We start from the raw sequence: 26836 nt of genomic DNA, 5'->3' as shown, positions 1-26836 counted from the left end.
ACCCTTACCCTTGCATTTGGTCCATGAATTGAATAGCCTGATCCAAGAATAAACCCTTACCCTTGCATTTGGTCCATGAATTGAATAGCCTGATCCAAGAATAAACCCTTACCCTTGCATTTGGTCCATGAATTGAATAGCCTGATCTAAGAATAAACCCTTACCCTAGCATTTGGTCCATGAATTGAATAGCCTGATCTAAGAAAAACCCTTACCCTTGCATTCAGTCCATGAATTGAATAGCCTGATCCAAGAATAAACCCTTACCCTTGCATTTGGTCCATGAATTGAATAGCCTGATCCAAGAATAAACCCTTACCCTTGCATTCAGTCCATGAATTGAATAGCCTGATCTAAGAATAAACCCTTACCCTAGCATTTGGTCCATGAATCGAATAGCCTGATCCAAGAATAAACCCTCACCCTTGCATTCAGTCCATGAATTGAATAGCCTGATCTAAGAATACACCCTTACCCTAGCATTTGGTCCATGAATTGAATAGCCTGATCCAAGAATAAACTCTTACCCTTGCTTTCAGTTAATGAATTGAATAGCCTAAGAAAAACCCTTACCCATGCTTTCAGTTAATGAAATGAATAGCCTAAGAAAAACCCTTACCCTTGCATTCAGTCCATGAATTGAATAGCCTGATCCAAGAATAAACTCTTACCCTTGCATTTGGTCCATGAATTGAATAGCCTGATCCAAGAATAAACCCTTACCCTTGTATTCAGTCCATGAATTGAATAGCCTAAGAAAAACCCTTACCCTTGCTTTCAGTTAATGAATTGAATAGCCTGATCCAAGAATAAACTCTTATCCTTGCATTTGGTCCATGAATTGAATAACCTGATCCAAGAATAAACTCTTACCCTTGCATTTGGTCAATGAGTTGAATAGTCTGATCCAAGAATAAACTCTTACCCTTTCATTTGGTCCATGAATTGAATAGCCTGATCCAAGAATAAACTCTTACCCTTGCATTTGGTCCATGAATTGAATAGCCTGATCCAAGAATAAACCCTTACCCTTGCATTCAGTCCATGAATTGAATAGCCTGATCCAAGAATAAACCCTTACCCTATCATTTGGTCCATGAATTGAATAGCCTTATCCAAGAATAAACCCTTATCCTTGCATTCAGTCCATGAATTGAATAGCCTAATCCAAGAATAAACTCTTACCCTTGCATTTGGTCCATGAATTGAATAGCCTGATCTAAGAATAACCCCTTATCCTTGCATTCAGTCCATGAATTGAATAGCCTGATCCAAGAATAAACCCTTACCCTTGCATTTGGTCCATGAATTGAATAGCCTGATCTAAGAATAAACCCTTACCCTTGCATTCAGTCCATGAATTGAATAGCCTGACCTAAGAATAAACCCTTACCCTTGCATTCAGTCCATGAATTGAATAGCCTGATCCAAGAATAAACCCTTACCCTTGCATTTGGTCCATGAATTGAATAGCCTGATCCAAGAATAAACCCTTACCCTAGCATTTGGTCAATGAGTTGAATAGTCTGATCCAAGAATAAACCCTTACCCTTGCATTCAGTCCATGAATTGAATAGCCTGATCTAAGAATAAACCCTTACCCTAGCATTTGGTCCATGAATTGAATAGCCTGATCCAAGAATAAACCCTTACCCTAGCATTTGGTCCATGAGTTGAATAGTCTGATCCAATAATAAACCCTTACCCTTGCATTCAGTCCATGAATTGAATAGCCTGATCCAAGAATAAACCCTTACCCTTGCATTTGGTCCATGAATTGAATAGCCTGATCCAAGAATAAACCCTTACCCTTGCATTTGGTCCATGAATTGAATAGCCTGATCTAAGAATAAACCCTTACCCTAGCATTTGGTCCATGAATTGAATAGCCTGATCTAAGAAAAACCCTTACCCTTGCATTCAGTCCATGAATTGAATAGCCTGATCCAAGAATAAACCCTTACCCTTGCATTTGGTCCATGAATTGAATAGCCTGATCCAAGAATAAACCCTTACCCTTGCATTCAGTCCATGAATTGAATAGCCTGATCCAAGAATAAACCCTTACCCTATCATTTGGTCCATGAATTGAATAGCCTCATCCAAGAATAAACCCTTATCCTTGCATTCAGTCCATGAATTGAATAGCCTCATCCAAGAATAAACTCTTACCCTTGCATTTGGTCCATGAATTGAATAGCCTGATCTAAGAATAAACCCTTACCCTAGCATTTGGTCCATAAATTGAATAGCCTGATCTAAGAATAAACCCTTACCCTAGCATTTGGTCCATGAATTGAATAGCCTGATCCAAGAATAAACTCTTACCCATGCATTTGGTCCATGAGTTGAATAGTCTGATACAAGAATAAACTCTTACCCTTGCATTCAGTCCATGAATTGAATAGCCTGATCCAAGAATAAACTCTTACCCTAGCATTTGGTCCATGAGTTGAATAGTTTGATACAAGAATAAACCCTTACCCTAGCATTTGGTCAATGAGTTGAATAGTCTGATCCAAGAATAAACCCATACCCTTGCATTCAGTCCATGAATTGAATAGCCTGATCCAAGAATAAACCCTTACCCTTGCATTTGGTCCATGAATTGAATAGCCTGATCCAAGAATAAACCCTTACCACAGCATTTGGTCCATGAATTGAATAGCCTGATCTAAGAATAAACCCTTACCCTAGCATTTGGTCCATGAATTGAATAGCTGGACCTAAGAATAAACCCTTACTCTAGCATTTGGTCCATGAATTGAATAACCTGATCAAAGTATAAACCAGGGGTTGGCAAGCTATGGCAAGGTGGCACATAAAGAGGTTTTGTCTGGCACAAGAAGGGCAGCCAAAAATCTTAGTTTTAACAGTGTTACTCTCTTGCTGGTGGCACGCACTCATTCATTTGAGAATTAATCTGGAAAAAGTGGCACGTTATGTAAAATAGGATACCAGACCCTGGTATAAACCTTACCCAAGTGTTTGGGGCCATGACTTGATTAGTCTGGTCCAAGTATCATCCCTTATCCTAACATTTGGTCCATAAATTGTGTACAGTCTGGTCCAGGTATAAACCCTTACCTTGGCAAATGGTCCATGAATTGAATAGACTGATCCAAGAATAAACCCTTACCCTTGCATTCAGTCCATGAATTGAATAGTCTGATCCAAGAATAAACTCTTACCCTTTCATTTGGTCCATGAATTGAATAGCCTGATCCAAGAATAAACCTTACCCTTGCATTCAGTCCATGAATTGAATAGCCTGATCCAAGAATAAACTCTTACCCTTGCATTTGGTCAATGAGTTGAATAGTCTGATCCAAGAATAAACCCTTACCCTTGTATTCAGTCCATGAATTGAATAGCCTGATCCAAGAATAAAGCCTAACCCTATCATTTGGTCCATAAATTGAATAGCCTGATCCAAGAATAAATCCTTACCCTAGCATTTGGTCCATGAATTGAATAGCCTGATGCAAGAATAAAGCCTAACCCTATCATTTGATCCATAAATTGAATAGCCTGATCTAAGAATAAACCCTTACCCTATCATTTGGTCCATGAATTGAATAGCTGATCCAAGAATAAACCCTTACCCTAGCATTTGGTTCATGAATTGAATAGCCTGATCCAAGAATAAACCCTTACCCTTGCATTTGGTCCATAAATTGAATAGTCTGATCCAAGAATAAACTCTTACCCTTGCATTTGGTCCATGAATTGAATAGCCTGATCTAAGAATAAACCCTTACCCTAGCATTTGGTCCATGAATTGAATAGCCTGATCTAAGAATAAACCCTTACCCTAGCATTTGGTCCATAAATTGAATAGCCTGATCTAAGAATAAAGCCTTACCCTAGCATTTGGTCCATGAATTGAATAGCCTGATCCAAGAATAAACCCTTACCCTAGCATTTGGTCCATGAATTGAATAGCCTGATCCAAGAATAAACCCTTACCCTTGCATTTGGTCCATGAATTGAATAGCCTGATCCAAGAATAAACCTTTACCCTTGCATTCAGTCCATGAATTGAATAGCCTGATCTAAGAATAAACCCTTACCCTTGTATTCAGTCCATGAATTGAATAGCCTGATCTAAGAATAAACCCTTACCCTAGCATTTGGTCCATGAATTGAATAGCTGGACCTAAGAATAAACCCTTACTCTAGTATTTGGTCCATGAATTGAATAACCTGATCAAAGTATAAAACCAGGGGTTGGCGAGCTATGGCAAGGTGGCACATAAAGAGGTTTTGTCTGGCATGAGAAGGGCAGCCAAAAATCTCAGTTTTAACAGTGTTACTCTCTTGCTGGTGGCACACACTCATTCATTTGAGAATTAATCTGGAAAAAGTGGCACGTTATGTAAAATAGGATACCAGACCCTGGTATAAACCCTTACCCAAGTGTTTGGGGCCATGAATTGATTAGTCTGGTCCAAGTATCATCCCTTATCCTAGCATTTGGTCCATAAATTGTGTACAGTCTGGTCCAGGTATAAACCCTTGGCAAATGGTCCGTGAATTGAATAGACTGATCCAAGTATAAACCCTTACCCTAGCATTTGGCCATGAATTAAGTACAATCTTGTCTAGGTATAAACCCTTACCCTAGCATTTGGCCATAAATTGAGTACAATCTTGTCTAGGTATAAACCCTTACCCTAGCATTTGGCCATGAACTGACTACAATCTGGTCTAAGTATAAACCCTTATCCTAGCATTTGGCCATGAATTGAGTAGAATCTTGTCTACGTATAAACCCTTACCCTAGCATTTGGTCATGAACTGAGTACAATCTGGTCTAAGTATAACCCTTACCCTAGCATTTGGTCATGAATTGAGCACAATCTGGTCTAAGTATAAACCTGTACCCTTGCATTTGGCCATGAATTGAGCACAATCTTGTCCACATATAAACCCTTACCCTAGGATTTGGTCATGAATTGAGTACAATCTGGTCTAAGTATAACCCTTACCCTAGCATTTGGTCATGAATTGAGCACAATCTGGTCTAAGTATAAACCTGTACCCTTGCATTTGGCCATGAATTGAGCACAATCTTGTCCACATATAAACCCTTACCCTAGGATTTGGTCATGAATTGAGTACAATCTGGTCTAAGTATAACCCTTACCCTAGCATTTGGCCATGAATTGAGCACAATCTTGTCTACGTATAAACCCTTACCCTAGCATTTGGCCATGAATTTAGTACAATCATGTCTATGTATAAACCCTTACCCTAGCATTTGGCCATGAATTGAGCACAATTTTGTCTACGTATAAACCCTTACCCTAGCATTTGGTCATGAATTGAGTACAATCATGTCTATGTATAAACACTTACCCTAGCATTTGGCCATGAATTGAGCACAATCTTGTCTATGTATAAATCCTTACCCTAGCATTTGGCCGTGAATTGAGCACAATCTTTTCCAAGTATAAACCCTTACCCTTGCATTTGGCCATGAATTGAGCACAATCTTGTCTACATATAAACCCTTACCCTAGCATTTGGTCATGAATTGAGCACAATCTTATCTACATAAAAACCCTTACCCTAGCATTTTGTCATGAATTGAGTAGAATCTTGTCTAGGTATAAACCCTTACCCTAGCATTTGGCCATGAATTGAGCACAATCTTGTCTATGCATAAACCCTTACCATAGCATTTGGCCATGAACTGAGCACAATCTTGTCTACATATAAACCCCTACCCTAGCATTTGGCCATGAATTGAGGACAATCTTGTCTAAGTATAAACCCTTACCCTAGCATTTGGCCATGAATTGAGCACAATCTTGTCTAGGTATAAACCCTTACCATAGCATTTGGCCATGAATTGAGCACAATCTTGTCTATGTATAAACCCTTACCATAGCATTTGGCCCATGAATTGAGTATAATCTGGTCCAAGTATAAACTATAGGAAACTGTGCTGTACTCTGACTCTATAGTGACTGATTGAAAGCATTTTATGCTGGAAAAGTGAATATTTTAGTCTTACAAAATTAATAAATCCACAACCTGAGGGCCTGTGATTTTTTTTTTATACCAGCCTCCCCTTTTGGGAGCAAACATTTTTTTTTTTACCAGCCTCCCCTTTTGGGAGCAAACCATACCGGAATTTGAATTCCTCAGTCTCAAGTAACCATATGTACATGCTGATAAGTCAAGCCCAATTGCAAACTGCACAGACCCAGATCTGCCATTGCATAATGTGCCAGCAGATCTGGGTCTGTGCAGTTTGTTGGAAGTACTCAGTAGAATAAATAATATAGACCCTAATCCACAAGCACATCATGATACGGCAGATCAGGATCTTTGTTGTTTGCAATTTGAGGTGACTTATAAGTGGGTACATATGGTAACCATTCCTCTAGAATTTATTTTGGACACTGAGTATACATTTTTCCTGGTATATGCTACTTTTGAATTAAATGCACCACTGTTTGTTTTTTTTCTTCAAAGATTGCATCTCTCTTTATATTTTCTAGTTTTGATTGTTGACCAGATGTTCTTGATTAGTAACCCCAGCTAATCCAAATCAGTAAGACATTTCTGTCAGCAAGTGAAATGAATCATATGCTTTGTTGGCAATGAGCTTTAGAGGCTGTCATTTTATCAGTCTAAAATTAAGTGTTACAACAATCCTTTATCTTTTCTTTTCTTGGGTCTTTTCTTACCTTACCCTATAATTGGTGCCATGTGGGGAACTTTCTTGAACCAAAGGCACATAAAAAGGGTCATTTTATAAAAAATTCAGCCTAAAATGAAACTTGGTTTATATTTGTCCTACACCACAATAAACAGAAAACATGGTATGTTTTAATATACTGCTAATGTGTTACAAAAATGTTGCTTCCCTTTCCCCTCTTCCTGAAAATAACTGACATTCAAATGTTGGTTGTCATTTTTTAATCCAATATGGCAGGGGACCAGCATGGTAGTTTGGACTTAATTATGGGACCAACCATTTAATTTTCTGAGGGAGGGCCTATTATTTTGTAGAAATCCAGCCCTCAGGTAGCTTGACAAAAAGACTCCTGCTCTGAGTTGTGGAAGAAAAAGTTCTGTCCCTATTCTTTGCCCTCCCCCCTTCCTAAAAGATGAATTGGTTTGTCCCCAATAGACACAACAATATGTTCCCCAACCCCTTTCCCAGAAGATTAAATGATCAGTGCCTAACAGACAAAAATGTTTTCATTTATATTAATACCTTAGTCAACTTTGCTAGATATGGCCTTATACTTAATCTTTTGATGTATTGAAAATTGTTTCTCTCTTAATCTAATACACCAAGTGGCCAACAAGCTAGATCAATCCCAGTTACTGAGAGTTTGCAGAGTGTTAGACTTAGTGCATTTATTTGGTGGAATGTGGCAAAAAAGAGTACATTGAAAACCTGATACCTTTGTTGGCAGAAATTAATCATTACAGTCTAGTGCTTACATATATTTTCCCCCAGATGGAATTTCTTGACTCCATAACAATGTGTAGGAGACTTCTTGTAAAGCAACCCTCCATCCCTTTTATAAACAGCTTGGCAGGAGAGGGTTTGGGGGTTTGGGGTGAATTAAAAATATTACATTATTTAAAGACAGTTACACGGTAGTCCAAACACAAATATCCCTTGTAGTCCTCAAAAGAAATAGAAATAATCAGACTCTTTATATTAAAATTTGTGCATGCTTCACTAATCCATCACTTGATTTTATTCTTTCTCCCTCCCTTCCTCCCACTCTCTCTCTCTCTCAGTTTTTTTTATTATCTCTTTCTCATGCATGCATATGTATACACTAACATATCAAAATACTTAGAAGAACTTAGATTGCTGTTTAAGATGGTACCTTTTGCAACCATTCAGTAGTGAATTAAAAATTAAAACTCTGAAAACTGCAGACTTTGATGAAGGATAAAAATTTAAAAGCTATGGTGGCAGTATTGTCACCATCAACAAGATGCAAGTGTCAGAGGAAACCAGTTTTTAAAAAAATGGAAAAACGAAACTTTTTGGGTGGTGTCCCAGATTAAGTTTTGTGGTGTTGGCCTTGCCACCCATCAAATGTTGAAAAAACCACTTAGGTAGAAAATTTTAAATTATTACGGTCGATCTCAGTGACCCACTCAATACAGCATGGCAACTCAGTGACCCACTCAATACAGCATGGCAACTCAGTGACCCACTCAATACAGCATGGCAACTCAGTGACCCACTCAATACAGCATGGCAACTCAGTGACCCACTCAATACAGCATGGCAACTCAGTGACCCACTCAGTACAGCATAGCAACTCAGTGACCCACTCAATACAGCATGGCAACTCAGTTTTGGGTTCGACCTGTGGGTTAAGAATCAGAGCTCTAAAACTAAGTGTGCTTTAGGACTTGGATGAAATGGAATCCCGCCTCCACCCCCTCCACCCCACCCCACCCCACCCCTTTCATTTGGCACAAGGTAATGGTAAATCAAAGTGTATTGTCATTGTCTTTAATCATACATAGCATGTAAACAGTATAGACACCAGTATATCAGGGCAGTATGGTAGAAAGGCAAATTGAACTTGTACTAATTGCTAAACCACCTGTGGACTGTACCACTTTCTTTAAGACCATCACTTTTACACAGTCTGGGCCAAGGGAAAAAATTCAGGTAGAATAATTGGTATGTGAACACCAAATACCTGTGCCATTTGTATATTGCAATTGAAGAATAAGTTGTGACATTAGAGGGAGTTTAACCATATTCTTAATGAAATCTGCATGGTGAATGTGGAAATCAAACATCTGTCTCACTGGTAAGAATGAAGAAGGGAAGTTGTTACTTTTGGTTTCTGGTTAACAGGCAAGATTGCATTTCAGTGGTAAGAACTGAAGAGAGGAAGTTGTTAGTTATGGGTTTTGGTTAGCAGACATGATGGGTGGCAGGTATTTATGACTTTTTTTCTAGATCAGTAATGGGCTGCTTTGACATGTTGGAGGTAGATCAGATGTCAAGAACAATTTCTTTCTAAATAACTGGTAGGACACAACAATGAGAGACAGCTGGATTTCATCTTGTGTTATTTAGAGTTATCTTTAAATATACACCATTGCATGTACTATATAAGATGCTTATTTTCCTTTGTTTTAAGAGATCCATTGGAGTTCAGTTGGCATAACTTTGGATTCGCAATCTGAGGATCAGAGATTCAGTAATCACCCAGGTCAGCCTGGATTGTCTTCCTCATTGTGTCTTAGCATGGTAATCACACTTTTCTCCCATTATGTCAGCACGATACCTGGCTCAAAATTAAAGCTAAAACGCAATCTTACTGTTAGCGTTGATTTTACAGATGGATCACTAAAACCCAGCCATCACTGAACTGTTCGGAGCAGTGAAAATTACCGCTGGTTGGCATAATTACAGTTAGGAAGAGGTTGTGAGTCAGCATTCCTTTTAATGGTTAATTGATCGTTGTGTTAACTGAGTACCTACCAGCAACTTTACAGTTGACAAGGTATGATAAAAATGCTTGTGATGCAAGTGGACATGTGTTAAACCACTCATTGAGTCAACAAGTTAAAACAGCCTGTGCACACATGGAACTTGATGGGTGTAACGCGCCCAGGCTTTGATTTCATTACTGATGATAACAAAATGTATAGGGTGTCTTAGCTAGCATTGACCAGTGGGAAAAGGTTGCATTTGCCGACTTGATGAATAATCCAGAATTATGCTGAATAGTGTCTTTTAATATTTATATCGTTGTTGCTAAACATTCACTGCATTGTGTGGTGACATTCATAAACATGGAAGTATTTGCAAGGTACCCTGCCATCACTGAAATTACAGAAATTAGATAATGACAAGAGAAAAGGTATTTGCAGATACGATAAAGAGAAGAAAACTGAGAAAGTAACAGAAGTGCTGGGAAAATTAACCCAAAGTGTGACCCAGGAGAAGCCGTTATGTGCACTTTCTACACTGAGTATTCAAAGAAATAGGGCATACAGTGCTTTATTCTTGTTGGTGAAATATAGTTGTTATTGTTTGTAGTTGATGTTAATGAATAAAAATGAGTTAGAAACTGAACTGGCTCCTGTTTGAATTAGCAGTTTTGGTAAACATTTTGTTTTTTTTTTGATCTGATGGTTAAAAAAAACCTGGTTTTGAGCCCAGATCATGTAGCCAGTGATGTTTTAAAAGTGCTGTTAAAATCCAACCAATCAACCAACCATTCTTTAACTGTTTTACTACAGAATTTAGTGGGTGAGCATGCATATATGTATGTGTGTATGTATGTATTGATGTATGTATGTGTATGTATGTGTATGTATGTATGTATGTATGTATGTATGTATGTATGTATGTATGTATGTGTGTATGTATGTATGTATGTATGTATGTATGTATGTATGTATGTGTATGTATGTATGTATGTGTGTGTGTATGTATGTATGTATTAATATATGTATGGGTGGGTGGGGGAAGGGGGATGGCAGATCAGCACAATCCTGGCTATATAGTACTAAGTATGATTAGATATCCACAAAAAAGGCAAACAAAACAAAGATAAAAGTATAAAGGGGCAAAATTGTTGAACTTAAAATTTTAATTTGAAGTACTTTTTAAAAAATCCAAATTGCTTGTCGGCTTAACAACTGTCATCATGGGATTTATCCCAGGGTATAAAAGGTTGCCCTTTGTTAGCTGCCTCGTACTAGACATCCAAGTTTTTCTACATCCCAAGTCAGCATGGGGGGAGGGGATAGGTGATATGTCAATGAAAAAATAAGAGATGTAGATGGTATTGCTTTCTGACACATTTCAGTACTAATTTGTTTTCAAGGCTAATATTGAATTTGGATAGTTGATCGCATTACGTGATGACAGATTAGGATCTATGTTGCTTGTAGTTTGACTCAGTTTATAAGGAGTATATACAGTATGAAATGTGTTAAATATTACTTGTTTATTGTCTTAGAGTTTTGTTTGCAATTTTTATTTATTTTTACTATTAAAACATTGCTTTTAATTGGTACCATATAGCCAGTAATGTGTTGACATGCCATTAAATTCTTCAACTAATCTTACCTCGTTTTAATGTGCGTTCACTACAAGACAGTTTTCTGGTATACTGTATGGCTCCCATGGAGCATAATGAGGGAGAAGTCTCTAGTTTGTACTGACAGTCGGAGTTGCTATCTAACACGCATAAACAGAAAAATATATCATAACCAAACACTGTCATGGCTTTTATACCGAGATATTTGCAGTCTACAAAACTGTTTGTATACTCTATTGACAAATCCTAAGTAATTTAACTGGAGGGGTGGTGGAGTGAAATATAAACTGTTTCAACCAGTTAATATAACTTGTTGATTATTCAGTGTTAAATATATTCTCATTGTTTCTGGGGGGAAATCTTGAATATACTAAACAGTGTTGTACACTGAGCGCAGGCTCACATGCTTCTGTTCTAAGTGCCTCTCCCAATATTTTTACGAAAATCTGTTTTAGAAAAATATGACTTTAATTGTTCATTAGCCAATGTCCACCCATGTCTTGGCTGATATTAACAATGTGTCAGATGATTAAAACATCCAAATTTTTGGTAGTTAGCCAAGTAACATATTTTTTTAGATTAAAGTCACGCCTCTGGCATGGAAGATTCAATTTTTTTAAGTTGAATTAATGACAAAAGAGACTAAATTTGTGCAAATAGATAATTTGTCATTGAATGTATGATTTGTAAGTTTTGGAGGAAAAAATTCATAAAAAGTAGGTATTTATTATAATAAATGCTAGTAGATAATTAATCAATGTACACTAAAGTTAAATTAGAGCAAGACCCAAAACAGAAAATTCTATGGCACATCTCATTTCAGGTTAACCAGATATTCAGATATATAAATGTGTTCATGAGATATTTGAGCATGTGATAAACCTTTCTGGCACTAATGTTAATATTCAAGGAATATATGATAGTGCAGTGCAGAGCAGAGGGTTATGGTGGCTTAACTGTTGAAGCAAATGAGATTATATCATTTTTATATCCCTCCTAGTGCATTATGTATGACTATTTTCATTTGTTCGTCTAAAATGTTGCATGTCCTATGCCCATGGCATCATGTGTGCATCACTGATTGCACACCACCAAAACAAAATTTATGATTGGCAATAAATATGGTAAGGATGGAAAAAAGTTCCTGTCTTCATATCAAGATATTTTTTATGGGCATGGAAAAAGTTAATTTTCTGCAGCTGAGATAAAATAATTGAAGCAAAATTTTCTTTCATTTGAACTTATATTCCAGGTAAAATAATTCCTTTCTCTAGGATCTTGCATGTAAATGCATATAACTGCATAATTTTTGAGAGTGGAAGAAATTGTGAAAAACAATTTTCTGTTGCCTAGGGACTGAGAGATTAAAATGGGAAGCTAAATCATTAAGTGACTTGCTTTCCTGGTGTTTTATTGTTGACATATATGGTGACACTATCAAGAAAATTGATTCAGTTGCAGGGGAAATTTTATAGCCATGTAACTCTTGACATCAGTTAGACATTATTCTCACAAAATGTTTTAAGCCACCTTGTCTCCAGATAAAGCCTTGTCTTGACATTTCACAGATTTCTTATTTATTTACTGCACTGTTGCTAGCAGCCCCTATCTGATTGTTAGGTTGTTTTTATGACCTTTGGGAATGTATGTAGTGACAGCTTGCAGTAAATTTGGCACCAAAATCTGTTTTTTGTAGCAGTTGCATGTTTTTGGTTGGTGATGAACATTTTGATAGAGAGACTGATATATCACTGGTTTTGTTACTTTTAACCCTGACAAAAAAAACCACCTGCTTTCTTCAGCAAGCTGGTTGAAAAGGCTTCTTTTTTAGGTTATTATTTAAGTATCCCATTTCTTATAGCCTGAGTAACATTTTGCTGTTTGTTGTTAAATAATGTACTTGTTTTGCTGTGCCGTAAAATGAAAAACCAAACCAAACGGTTTTTTTTAACAGAGGATTTCAGATCTTCATTCCCATCTGTTTTAATTAGTAGGGAATTTTGTGTCAGTTTTAACCTACATCAAATAATAAAATCATTTCCATTCCATGCTGGATTTTTTTTCCTTCTCATTGTGGGCACTGGATGGCAAAGTTTTCTCATTGTGGGCACTGGATGGCAAAGTTTTCTCATTGTGGGCACTGGATGGTAAAGTTTTCTCATTGTGGGCACTGAATGGAAAAGTTTTCTCATTGTGGGCACTGGATGGAAAAGTTTTCTCATTGTGGGCTCTGGATGGCAAAGTTTTCTCATTGTGGGCACTGGATGGCAAAGTTTTCTCACTGTGGGCTCTGGATGGCAAAGTTTTCTCATTGTGGGCACTGGATAGCAAAGTTTTCTCATTGTGGGCACTGGATGGCAAAGTTTTGTCGTTGTGGGCACTGGATGGAAAAGTTTTCTCATTGTGGGCTCTGGATGGCAAAGTTTTCTCATTGTGGGCACTGGATGGCAAAATTTTCTCACTGTGGGCTCTGGATGGCAAAGTTTTCTCATTGTGGGCACTGGATGGCAAAGTTTTCTCACTGTGGGCTCTGGATGGCAAAGTTTTTCATTGTGGGCTCTGGATGGCAAAGTTTTTTCATTGTGGGCTCTGGATGGCAAAGTTTTCTCATTGTGGGCTCTGGATGGCAAAGTTTTCTTAGATGCTTGCCATTATAGATCACGCATCTCACCTTTATCCATGTTCGAATCTTGGCCCAACCAATGTGGATCTGTGAGTAAGCTTGCCAGTAATTTCCCATGGATTGGTGATTCTTCCTCGATGAAATATACTGGCACCCATATATAGCCTATCAAGTGCTGAAAAATGGAATTAAACCCCATAAAATCAATCCAAACTTTTCCATCGTCTGCTTTATTTTTACTTCATCGACATCAGTTCTGCAAAGTCAGCAGTGTGCATACCTTAAATAAATAACATTTAAAATTTTCCAAGTTTAGCTTGAATAGACTAAAAGTAGAGTATCAATAAAAATGAATTAGCTTATTTTCTTCTACTTTTTCAGTGGCAGAGATCAGGGAGTTACAGTGCTGGAGATGATGGGATGTCAACAGACAATGAAGATCAAGATGATATTGACAAGGTAAAGATAAATCAGTGTCAGTAGATAACTTATTTTCAGTTGTCTTAAACCTATTTGTGGCATATAATTACTGTACATGCTGTATATACTTGCTTATAAGTACTGTATGCACTGTATATACTTGCTTATAATTACTGTACATACTGTATTTACTTGCTTATAATTACTGTATGTACTGTATATACTTGCTTATAGGTACTGTACACACTGTATATACTTTCTTATAAGTACTGTACGTACTGTATATACTTGCTTATAAGTACTGTACATACTGTATATACTTGCTTATAAGTACTGTATGCACTGTATATACTTGCTTATAAGTACTGCACATACTGTATATACTTGCTTATAAGTCGAGTCCTACTGCAAACTGTATGAACTCAGATCTGCTGTTGCATAATGCATGGGCGGATCTGGGTCTGTGCAGTTTATTAGGAGTAATCAGTACAACAAACAAATCTTTGTTGTTTTCAGTTTGATTTTACTTATAATTGAATATATACAGTACACACTTATGTATCATGTACAACTCCAAATTGCATTGACCCAGATCTGCCATCACATAATTTAGGTCTATGTTGTTTTCCATTGGACTTGTGAGCGAGATTATACATGATGTCTTGGGGGGGTAAGCATATCACATACCATATACGTGCTCATTAAGTTGTGTAAACTGCAAACAACAAAGATCCTGATGTTCTGTAGCATAATTTGCATGCACATCAGGGTCTGTGTTGGTTCTTCTGATTATTCCTAATAACTGCACATACCCAGATCTGCTGGTGCATTATGCATTTTGACTATTAGATATCATCCAGGTAAATGATATCAGGCTCACTTGGATCTCTTGTTTGTTCACCTTGCAATAAACCCTATCAGCTTACGGTATGACCCTGCATCTGTCATGCTTTGTCCATAGTGCATCAGTCAACAATTCCTATTTTTAACCTTTTTGTCAAAAATCACATTCTTTTCAGTAAGTTTTGGCAGATGGAGCCCTGACATGAAGGACTTTAAGTTTTGTACATGATTCTGCTCTGCCATCAAATATGGCCAGTGTTACTACAGACAGATAAACAGTTGAATGAATTCTTTCCAAAACTGCTGCACAGAATTTGACCAAAGATGACAGATGGCAAATATTAGGTCTTCAAAATTTTGTACAACTAATTCTGATCAAATTTCTCTGAAAATAGAAAAACCTTTAAGTGACTGCTAAAATTCACACAGCAGAATTTGACCATACTAAACAGAAAGCATCTTGTCATAGACTAGAATTCCAACCACTGTATATTTGCTGAATTTTGGACACAGATGGGACAAAAGTACTTTGACACTAGTGTGATTGACTGGTACACAGACTGTAGTATCACACTGTAAACTATAGTATGTACATAAAATAAACCCAGTCTGTTTGTATTGAAGTGAAATATGGGAGAGGAAGAGAAAAGAAAGATGCAGATAATTGTTCAGAACTAATATTTATAGTTATTGTATTGGGCAAAAATGTATAAAATCAGAAAATTTATTCTCAAAATTCACAGCAGAATTCGACAAGATTGGACAGAAAGCATTATAGTCTTTACGATTTATACAAACCTTTTGTATCTGCCTTCAGATATGCCAATGTTATTAACTCTGAAACTAAACAGCTTTATCCAAAACAGGGTTCAACAGAACTTTACCAACTTTATCAGAACAGAAAGTATTCTGGCATAAAGACCTTTCAGTATTTGACAAATGATGCCAGTGTGCCATCAGGTATGGATTAAAACACAAAAATGAAAAAACCTTGAAACAAGTCTTCATAACATGCAATCAACAGCATTGGAATAAATTTCTACAGAAAGCATCTTACTTGACAAGATTTTATGGTCCATTTCTGTTGGACTTGTCTGTAAGGAAGCTTTTACCCAAATAAATGATCTTAGACCCAGCTGATCCTCGTGTTACAGACTATGGTCTGCTTGGAGTCAGATGGAGTAGACCATGTTTATACAAAGTAAATCAAATAGTATATTCCCTGAACCAGCCTATCCCTTTTAGTCAATTAATACAAAATCACCGTGTGAACCAGCCTATCCCTTATAGTCAATTATTACAAAATCACTGTGTGAACCAGCCCCATTCCTTATAGTCAATTAATACAAAATCACTGTGTGAACCAGCCCCATTCCTTATAGCCAATCATTACAAAATCAGCGTGTGAACCAGCCTATCCCTTATAGTCAGTTATTACAAAAACACTGAGAACCAGCCTATTCCTTATAGTAAATTATTACAAATCACTGTGAACCAGCCTATCACAAATAGCTAATTATTTCCATTAAACATAATTAAATAATAATAGCAAAGGATAAAGTTTTGTAGAGAATTACATTCAGAAGCCTGGGATGTTACATTTAGTATGAAAATCAGATAATGCACAGTCTATTCAAAAACTGAAGAAAAAAAAGGGGAAAATTCCTTCTTCCATCTAATAAAAGGGAGGACATTTGTTAATACTGTATAGGAGGAATTTAATGAGAAATAAAGGTAGGGCTAAATATAATGCTCTACATTTGTGCATTCAGTCAGTTTTTCTGTACAGTATTTTAGAAATTAGCATTAATTTTGCAATTGCACACCCTAGAACAGACCCTGATATTATGAATTTATTTTTGTCAGTATCAGTTTTTATGGCTTTGTAGAAAATTACATTTTGGTATGTAAATAAATTCATGGATTACTTTAATTTCTTCCTTGGTCATATCATTTAGAGAGACTGATACTCAACCAGATTGTTGAAAAGGAAGACCAGTAGTTCATTTTACGTTTTGTTACAAAATGTAATAGTACATGAATGTAACATAAATCAAAAGCGTTTATTGCTAGGTTATCAAACATTGTACAAGTGAACTACATGCTTCATAAGATACTGTTTATAGCTCCTGTTACAACAAGCGCATTGATGAATCATTGGGTGATCTGTGTAATAAATATCATGTTATACCATGCCATAACTGCAGTTACGAGTGAATTGATGACTCATTGTATGAGTGATCACAGTGTAATACATATCACATTATGCCATGTAATAACTGCTGTTATGAATGAATTGATGATTATGTGATCACAGTGTAATTAAATATCATATTATACCATGTAATAGCTGCTGTTATGAATGAATTGATGATTATGTGATCACAGTGTAATTAAATATCATATTATACCATGTAATAGCTGCTGTTATGAATGAATTGATGATTATGTGATCACAGTGTAATACATATCACATTATACCATGTAATAGCTGCTGTTATGAATGAATTGATGAATATGTGATCACAGTGTAATTAAATATCACATTATACCATGTAATAACTGCTGTTATGAATGAATTGATGATTATGTGATCACAGTGTAATTAAATATCATATTATACCATGTAATAACTGCTGTTATGAATGAATTGATGATTATGTGATCACAGTGTAATTAAATATCATATTATACCATGTAATAACTGCTGTTATGAATGAATTGATGATTATGTGATCACAGTGTAATTAAATATCATATTATACCATGTAATAACTGCTGTTATGAATGAATTGATGATTATGTGATCACAGTGTAATTAAATATCATATTATACCATGTAATAGCTGCTGTTACAACCAGTACATTGATAAATCATTGTATGAATGATCATCATGTGATAAATATATTACACCATGCAATAGCTACTGATACATTACAAAGGATCATCATGTAATAAATATATTTATTATACCATGCAATAGCTGCTGATACAACCAATACATTGATGAATCATTGTATGAATGATCATCATGTGATAAATATGTTATACCATGCAATAGCTGCTGATACAAGTACACTGATAAATCATTGTATGAATGATCATCATGTGATAAATATATTACACCATGCAATAGCTACTGATACATTACAAATGATCATCATGCAATAAATATAATATACCATGCAATACTTTTGATACAACCAATACAGTGATTAATCAAGGATACCTATCTCTCTCATGCATTATACATTTAAAGTGCAACAGTGAGATAGGGACCTTTCTGTTATGTGTGAATCGGACATAAAATGCAGACAAAACATTTAGCCATCCAACTGAAATAGATGTGTCTTATTATATGTTTCAAGTTTTACTAATCTAGTTGTGTGACTTTTCTTAGGAACTGCATTGGCATTGGTTCTATTCCTACCACTGCATTAGCCCAGGTTAGCTAACATAGTGTGTCTGTAGGCAAGGCACATTACTCTAATTCCCTCAGCATTAAATAACCTACAAGTGCTACTGTGCCATAAAACTGCCAAACAAACCTTATCTTGTGTTGTCTTCAAAATAATTTGGCCTTATATGAAGAATTGGTGCCTGTATTTCTGGTGCTGTAAAGTCATGTATGATTAAGTATAATGGCACATAATATTGTGTAGACACTCATACATATCTTATCCTCTCCTTTCACAAGTAATATTGGCACCAGATCTGAACATTTAGTAAAGTGTTCAGTGACAGTAAAAGTGATGAAACAGACTTAATCAAATAATTAGATTTTCAAAAATGTATATGTATCAAGTGCTTCATCTTCATTCTTGAACCCATTTACTCAAAACCAAAGGTTCCACTCCAGGTTTTTATCATAACAACATCTTGCACTGCTTGAAAGAGATCATTGGTCATGATGAATAGAAATCTCGAATCACTGTCATGAAGAACACCAGGCACTAAGAAGATTAAAGTCTTTATGGTAAATCAATAGTTGGGTCTTGATTGGACAGGATTGTCATATCCAGTCACACCAGACAGCTGGGATCATCTGCAGTCTGGCACAGCATTTGATATACTTTATATAATCACTTACGCGTCCAACTGCAAACTGCGCAGACCCAGATCTGCTGTTGCATAATGTGCTGGAAGATCTGGGTCTATGCAGTTTGTTAGGAGCAATCAGTAGAACAAACAACTGAGACCCTGATCTGCAGATGCATTATGCTTCAGCAAATTTGGATCTGTGTTGTTTGCAGTTTGGCTTGTGAGTATATGTGGTATAATAATATAGGAATAATGTATGGTTTGACTTGACTTGTGAGTATATTTGTTATAGTCATATAGGAATAATGTATGGTTTGACTTGACTTGTGAGTATATTTGTTATAGTCATATAGGAATAATGTATGGTTTGACTTGACTTGTGAGTCTATTTGTTATAGTAATATAGGAATAATGTATGGTTTGACTTGACTTGTGAGTATATTTGTTATAGTCATATAGGAATAATGTATGGTTTGACTTGACTTGTGAGTATATTTGTTATAGTCATATAGGAATAATGTATGGTTTGACTTGACTTGTGAGTATATTTGTTATAGTCATATAGGAATAATGTATGGTTTGACTTGACTTGTGAGTCTATTTGTTATAGTAATATAGGAATAATGTATGGTTTGACTTGACTTGTGAGTATATTTGTTATAGTCATATAGGAATAATGTATGGTTTGACTTGACTTGTGAGTATATTTGTTATAGTCATATAGGAATAATGTATGGTTTGACTTGACTTGTGAGTATATTTGTTATAGTCATATAGGAATAATGTATGGTTTGACTTGACTTGTGAGTATATTTGTTATAGTAATATAGGAATAATGTATGGTTTGACTTGACTTGTGAGTATATTTGTTATAGTCATATAGGAATAATGTATGGTTTCACTTGACTTGTGAGTATATTTGTTATAGTAATATAGGAATAATGTATGGTTTGACTTGACTTGTGAGTATATTTGGTATAATAATATAGGAATAATGTATGATTTATAAAGCTTGAAGATTTTCAGGAATAGAGGCAAAGATTATGAATCCAAAGGTGTATAGACTGAGTAGTATATAGACTGAGTAGTGTATAGATTGAGTAGTGTTCAGGAAATGAATCCAAAGTTGTATAGACTGAGTAGTGTGTAGACTGAGTAGTGTATAGATTGAGTAGTGTTCAGGAAATGAATCCAAAGGTGTATAGACTGAGTAGTGTGTAGGCTCAGTAGTGTATAGACTGAATAGTGTTGATGAAATGAATCCAAAGGTGTATAGACGGAGTAGTGTTGAGGAAATGAATCCAAAGGTGTGTAGGCTAAGTAGTGTATAGACTGAATAGTGTTGATGAAATGAATGCAAAGGTGTATAGACTGAGTAGTGTTGAGGAAATGAATCCAAAGGTGTATAGACTAAGTAGTGTATAGACTGAGTAGTGTTGAGGAATTGAATCCAAAGGTGTATAGACTGAGTAGTGTTGAGGAAATGGATGCAAAGGTGTGTAGGCTAAGTAGTGTATAGACTGAATAGTGTTAATGAAATGAATCCAAAGATGTATAGACTAAGTAGTGTATAGACTGAGTAGTGTTGAGGAAATGGATGCAAAGGTGTGTAGGCTAAGTAGTGTATAGACTGAATGGTGTTAATGAAATGAATCCAAAGGTGTATAGACTGAGTAGTTTTCAGACTGTGTATAGGCTGAGTATTGTTCAGGAAATGTGTGAACATTGCAAACTGTTAATTATGAGTTGGTTTTGAAATGAATCCTGCAACATGATAATTAATGAAAAATCATTGTATTGTTTTATTGGGTATTAAAATTTATAGTTTCTGGAAATTGCAAAATCCACAAGAGTGGTATGCTGAGAAAAAAAAAGCATGGAATCCACAATACCCAGTAGTCAAAATGGTACCCTGATAAAAAATATTAAATCCACAAGAGTGGAACACAGAGAAAAAATACAAAATTTAGAATAGTTGGATCTTGAGATGAATTAATACCCACTTTTCATGCTGCATTAGTTTTTCAGGATATTTGGAGTATGCCTGAACTGAATTCTTGTTCTAATCTGTGGTTGAATTGTTTTCTGCAAAGTGGGAGGAAAATGTCATAATACTGTATGATGGTTTTCCAAGATCATGGATAAAAAGCCATTCCATTGAATGTACATCACAATAATTTACTCTGTTCTTTACTAATGCCATATTCAGAGGATCATGATTCAAAGCAAGAAAATACTTTACTTTTTATAATAAAAATAAAATAAGAAACACTCAGAAATGCATGCAATTAATAGATTAGAAGACCTTGTGCAAGTCAAAGATATGGGAATATAGTTTATCTCTCTCTCCAGACCTTTGATAACTTTCTGTCGGTTACCTTATTTCCGGTGCTGTACTTATGCTGTGTTCTGTAGATTTAAACTGGAAATAAAGAACTCTTTTATTTTTCATGAATGTAGTTATAGCTTAGGAATTCGTGTGTTTATATCACATTTAGGATATAACTCTTCAGAGTCTCTGTAGCTGTTGGTAGCTGTTGGACTTGTTTCAGACCGCCTTTTGTGAATGCCTGTAACAATACTACACCCATAATGATTTTGCCATCACACACAAACACGAACACATGCATTCTTATGATGATCCACAAACAATGCACACACACACATGCACACATACACACACACACACACACACACACACATATATATATATATATATATATATATATATATATATATATATATATATATATATATATATATATATATATATATATGGTACTCTATTGTTGTTTTGGAAACTTGCAATTCAGAAGAGACTACATGAAATTCTTTTGGACTTATTTTGTACTTAAAGACATACACTGGGATCTGAAATGTATTGATTTAGCATTTGGTTGCATGTAGCTGCAGACATTAATTTTCAGTGTCTACCAGAAATGACCTTCTTTGGAAAACAAGGTATATCTTTTGCGTCTCTTATATATAAATCTGTCTTCTCTGCAGAGATTACTTGTCCGCAACTCTGGCGCCAGAATGTCCGAGAAAATCAAGGATATGAAGAATGAGATTAAACGGAGGATTCTGCAGACCAAGGACATTAAAGGAGATGGAAAGGTAAGTTCCCTCACTATGTTGTTCACTCACTATAACAATGTTCTGGGGAGCCATAAAAGTTTAAGTGAGGCTTCCTAATACTGGGGATATAGTAGAAGTGATTCTTTGTGATGGAAATCGTAATCATGTCCATGTTATATCAGGTCCTGTGTTACATCCCACGCTACTGGGAAATCGGGAAGAAGTTGGGTGAGAAAGAATAAGTTTATTTCTGCCGATTTAGAACTGGTGAACAGTATGTTTGTTGATTATTGTGGTATTTCATTGACATTTATTTTGAACAAATCAGTCTTGACAGGAATTAGCTAGTATTTCATACCAATATGGTAACATTGGATGATTTCTTTAGTGTCGACCCCCACAGTGTTCACTCTTTGTAAATTAAACTCATCCAAATTTTCCAGCATACATAGGATGGGGTTCATCCTGCTTAGCAAGAGGTTTGCCAAATTCAAATCTAAATGTGAAAAATGCTGCTCGATTAACGTGACAAAAGTCTATCACTTTGAATGGTCCAGGATATGACAGTATCTGCAATGACAAAGAGAAAAATGGTTTGAATGACTGAAATACTGAGAAGAAAAATATTTATAATCCAGCTTTTAGCTTTTATTATTTCAAATTTAGATGTACGTTATGTACGAGTTACAGAGAGTTTCAGTTCACTCTCTACTGCTACTTGTAATCACTAATATAGTGTATTTCTGTGATAAAATGACCATGCTCAAAAATAAGACCACTCACTACTTCAGATCCAGGAATCCAACAAAAGAGTCTACAGAGATTCGTAATGTTTTGTAAAGAGTAAAGTTTTGATCCCTATTTTGTCATCTACGTGGCAGGAAAAATTTCATTCATTCAATAGATAATTAAACGTGAAATCTATTTCTTGATCTGAGAACACAAAGATTTTATTATTTCTAACCATAATGGAGGATCAGATACTTCATCTCTCCCTCAACACCATAATTAAAATCAAGTTGACATGCATTACTCACAAATATGCCCACCAGTAAAGTTGGAGTTGTCTCCTTGTCTGTATCAAAGCACATATATCAATCATAACATTGTGCTCTGCAGTTTTGTACTTTATATAGGGTTACATTTTTTAAGAAAAAGAATTTGCCCAGGTTTTCCTCACTTGTTATCCTGGCAATTTAAAAAACACCTTGTAAATCTTAGGTATTGTTTTGGTTTTTTTATATATTTAATTCCGTTTATTTTGGTGTATGATTGATGGGTGTCATTTGGGTTACAGATTATACAGCATGGCCTTACTTCAGATTTGCACGTATCAAAAACTCCTAGCTCTGCTGGGTCATTTTCATTTCCTGGATGTCAGTGTAAATTGTAAAAAAAAAAATTAGCTGATAGCTTTTAACTTTTAAAATATTTTGTAATTCATTCATGGCATTTTCAAAAATGGAATTGCCTATTCTGGCAAAATTCATTTTCCCTATTTTAATAACAGCTAAAGTTTGTGTACCATGGACTTGTTGAGGTACATTGAGAACAGCAGTTTTGATCAGCTGCCTGCTTAGATCATGTACAGTTCCCACAAGTACAATATGTAAAGAAATTTTAGCCACTTTACATGAAAATCGCATAGAGGTATGCCAATATTCTCTCAGTGTGCATGTTGCAAATGCAGACGTCACTTTACACCCATCACCATCAGATTTAGATAATATCTGTAGAGCAACCACCTGAGGAGACACCAAGAAACTTGAGCTTTGTAGCTAGAATTACACCCATCGCCAAACCTATCAATATGTCTGCACTGGTTAGTTCCCCAAAGTAACAGTTTTAAATGTTACTGTAGACTTCTTTGTCTAAGTACATGGCAGTGACTGAGTACAATTCAGTATCATAAAAATGGTTGACACATTGCATCCCTTAAAGCCAGTTTGAAAAAAAACAAACTATTATTCACTATGTAAGAAACTACACAAATATTTGAGTTTTATCAGAATTTGCAAGTTGTTTTTGAATATGTCACTGCAGATTTTTAAAGAACTATCCACTTACTAGCCAATGGCAAAAAATTGGTATTGTCTTCAGTATGTGATTTACAACAACAACAGAAACAATTAGGCTGATCTACATTAATATATTAGTGTGATGCTGGCATCTTTCATGTACTGTGATGTACTGGAGATAATTATTCTGTTAATTACCTTGTGTCATTCATGTTTGATGACCATTAAGTTCTCAGTAGTGGTTTTAAAAAATCCCGCTTAACTGCTGAGTGTGCAAGGATCTCATAATAGTGATCCAGTGCATTGCCATGATGGTTGATTGACTCTTTCATGTTTGAGTCGAAGAGGTTATATCACATTTATGATGATTACATTGAAATTTAATTAAAAGCAAAATTGAAATTTAATTAAAAGAAAATTAAACCAACAATTTCAATTTACAAGACTTTATTTAGTATTTATTTCCTATCATGTTGCCACTACTTGGCATTTGTAGGCATTTTAATGGAAAAATATTTTGTTGTTTATTATATTATTTAATGAGAAAGTTCTTGTTTATGGACAAATTTACAAAATTTATGACATTTTCATGACAAAAATTTGCATATTTAATAATATCAAAATTCCAACATTTTAATACACTGATTTTTTTAATGATAAAACAAATGATGTATCTACCTAATATACTCACTTATAAGTCACGTCCAACTGCAAACTACATAGACCCAGATCTGCTGGTGCTTTATGCACCAGCAGATCTGGGTCTGTGCATTTTGTTAGAAGTAATCAGTAGAACAAATAACATAGATCCTGATCTGCATCATTTGCATTATGCTACAGCACATCAAGATTTTTGTTGTTTGCAGTTTTACTTGACTTTTAAGTAATTATTTACGGTAGCTCTCCTTATAGCAACATCAATAACATTCCCATCTTAGAAGTAAGAATACAATTGTCCCTTTTTCTATAAGAACAAAAAATGGAATTTACAGGTGCCTGTGTCTTATATATGGATTCACTAGTTATCTGGGCACACTCATGTGAGTGGGCAGTGTACTTACTTGACTCTGGTTTTGGTTGATGATGTGTTGTCAGTCTAAAAGGTACATAACATGGGTTCAAGGAATGACTCTCTTGCAGTCACTGCCTGCAATATAACAAATAGTGAAGCATATTACACTCAGTTCTTAACGATTTGACTTTAATTTGACATGGTCAGATCCAGAGATAAGCCCTTTCTGCACTGTTTGAAAAATATGTTACTTTGGCCCGAACCCCCAGTCTTGTAATAAAAATAAAGCAAAGAAGTAAAATGAATAAAACAAGCCACATTACTTTCTACATGTTTGTAGAGAAACGTGTCCAAAATACATCTTAGAAATAATACTGCCTGAAGGATATTGATTGCAAAACTTTATTGCAGAGGGTATTATCTTTTATAAGTCAAGTCCAACTGCTGACCGCATTGACTCAAATCTTCCATTGTATAATGTGCTGAAATATCTGGGTTTTTGCAGTTTTTTTAACGAGTAATCTGTGGAACAATCAACGTAGACCTTATCAGCCAGCACTTAAAGCAGTGGAAGGTCAGGGTTGGTGTTGTTGCAGACTCAAATTATACTTGAATATATCTGTTAGGGGAGAGAATTTGCTGATTATACCCAAATGACAGAAAAAGGGTGCAAATTAGTTACCGTATATACTCGTGTATAACTCAGAGCCAACTGCAAACTGTATAGATACAGATCTGCTGTGTCCCATGATGCACCAGTAGAAAAGGATCTTTGTTGTTTGTTAGGTGTATTCAGTAGAACTAACAACACAGACCCTGGTCTATTGCCACTTTGTGCACAGGGTTGAAGTTCATTGCAGTTTGCCCTGACTTGTAAGGTACCATTGAAGTGTTGTATATATCCATAGAGCTCTATGGCATAAATCGGCTAATTGGGTATGGCATGCAGACTTTGTGCTTAACATGTGGGACTGTTCTGTGTAAGTTTAGTTTAATAAAGCATTGCTTAAATACAAAGGTCATATATGGAATAAATTATTGGCATTTTTGTACACTTACCCTCAGTTATCTGGTAGTTGGTTTAATTAGACATCTTTTGAGGGCACGGTTTTCATTTGGCTTGATAATAGTTTAGTCTCAATGATTATGAGCAAGGATTTATAATGATGCCTAATTTTAAGACTTGACAAAATGGCAGTGACATTAAATTTTTGGACTGAGAGATGCATAGCGAGTGGTTTTCAAGATAGAACATGCAATTGAGGATAAAACTAAGAAGAATGGACAGTTAGCTTAATTAGTATTTAAATAGGTTTTTTTACACGTATGGTTTTGGTTTTGCAGGGGCACCAATTAAGTTCAGCCTACCAGTCCCCAAGTGCCAACCAATCAGTCAGTTCCACAGACAGTGGGAATAGCGGCTCTAGTGGACATGGTGAGTACAGAGTTTTGGAAATTGTCTACACCATATATGTATATCAATAATTTCAATACACGAGTCCTCCTTTCATAAGCTTAGCCCTTATATAGTGGAAAGCTGACCTCATTAAAATGGCAGTTTCTTGTGGGGTAGAGAATGAATTAAAATATACTATTCTGAAATTGGGCCAGGTGGCTTCTAATCAGGAGGTGGCCTCTTTTGAGAGGGCATCCACTGTATTATCATTACAAACCAATGGAAAAAGTCTTTTTTTTTTTAGTTTTCTAAAGAGATCATATATTTTGAGATATTTTGAA

At 35.6% G+C, this 26836-nt stretch overlaps 1 protein-coding gene across 11 annotated transcripts in view; it reads left to right on the top strand.

The window, feature by feature from the left end:
• Nucleotides 1–26836, top strand: part of LOC149801223 (uncharacterized) — a 238899-nt gene that overhangs the window by 189287 nt on the left and 22776 nt on the right. For all 11 annotated transcript variants that reach the window (XR_016420596.1, XR_016420602.1, XR_016420599.1 and 8 more), the window contains 3 exons: nucleotides 14068–14145; nucleotides 21998–22108; nucleotides 26444–26534. Coding sequence is in view for 4 of the 11 variants with exons in the window: in XM_089955285.1 (XP_089811411.1) it covers nucleotides 14068–14145; nucleotides 21998–22108; nucleotides 26444–26534 (280 nt within the window). In the remaining 7 variants the exon portion in view is untranslated. The remainder of the gene's footprint in view (nucleotides 1–14067; nucleotides 14146–21997; nucleotides 22109–26443; nucleotides 26535–26836) is intronic.

The sequence above is a fragment of the Sinohyriopsis cumingii genome, chromosome 4 (assembly GCF_028554795.1).
Source record: "Sinohyriopsis cumingii isolate HCF-2022 chromosome 4, ASM2855479v2, whole genome shotgun sequence".
In the NCBI taxonomy this organism is placed as follows: Eukaryota; Metazoa; Mollusca; class Bivalvia; order Unionida; family Unionidae; genus Sinohyriopsis; species Sinohyriopsis cumingii.
The sequence above is the reverse complement of the archived record's forward strand: the minus strand, read 5'-3'. Positions and strand labels throughout refer to the sequence as shown.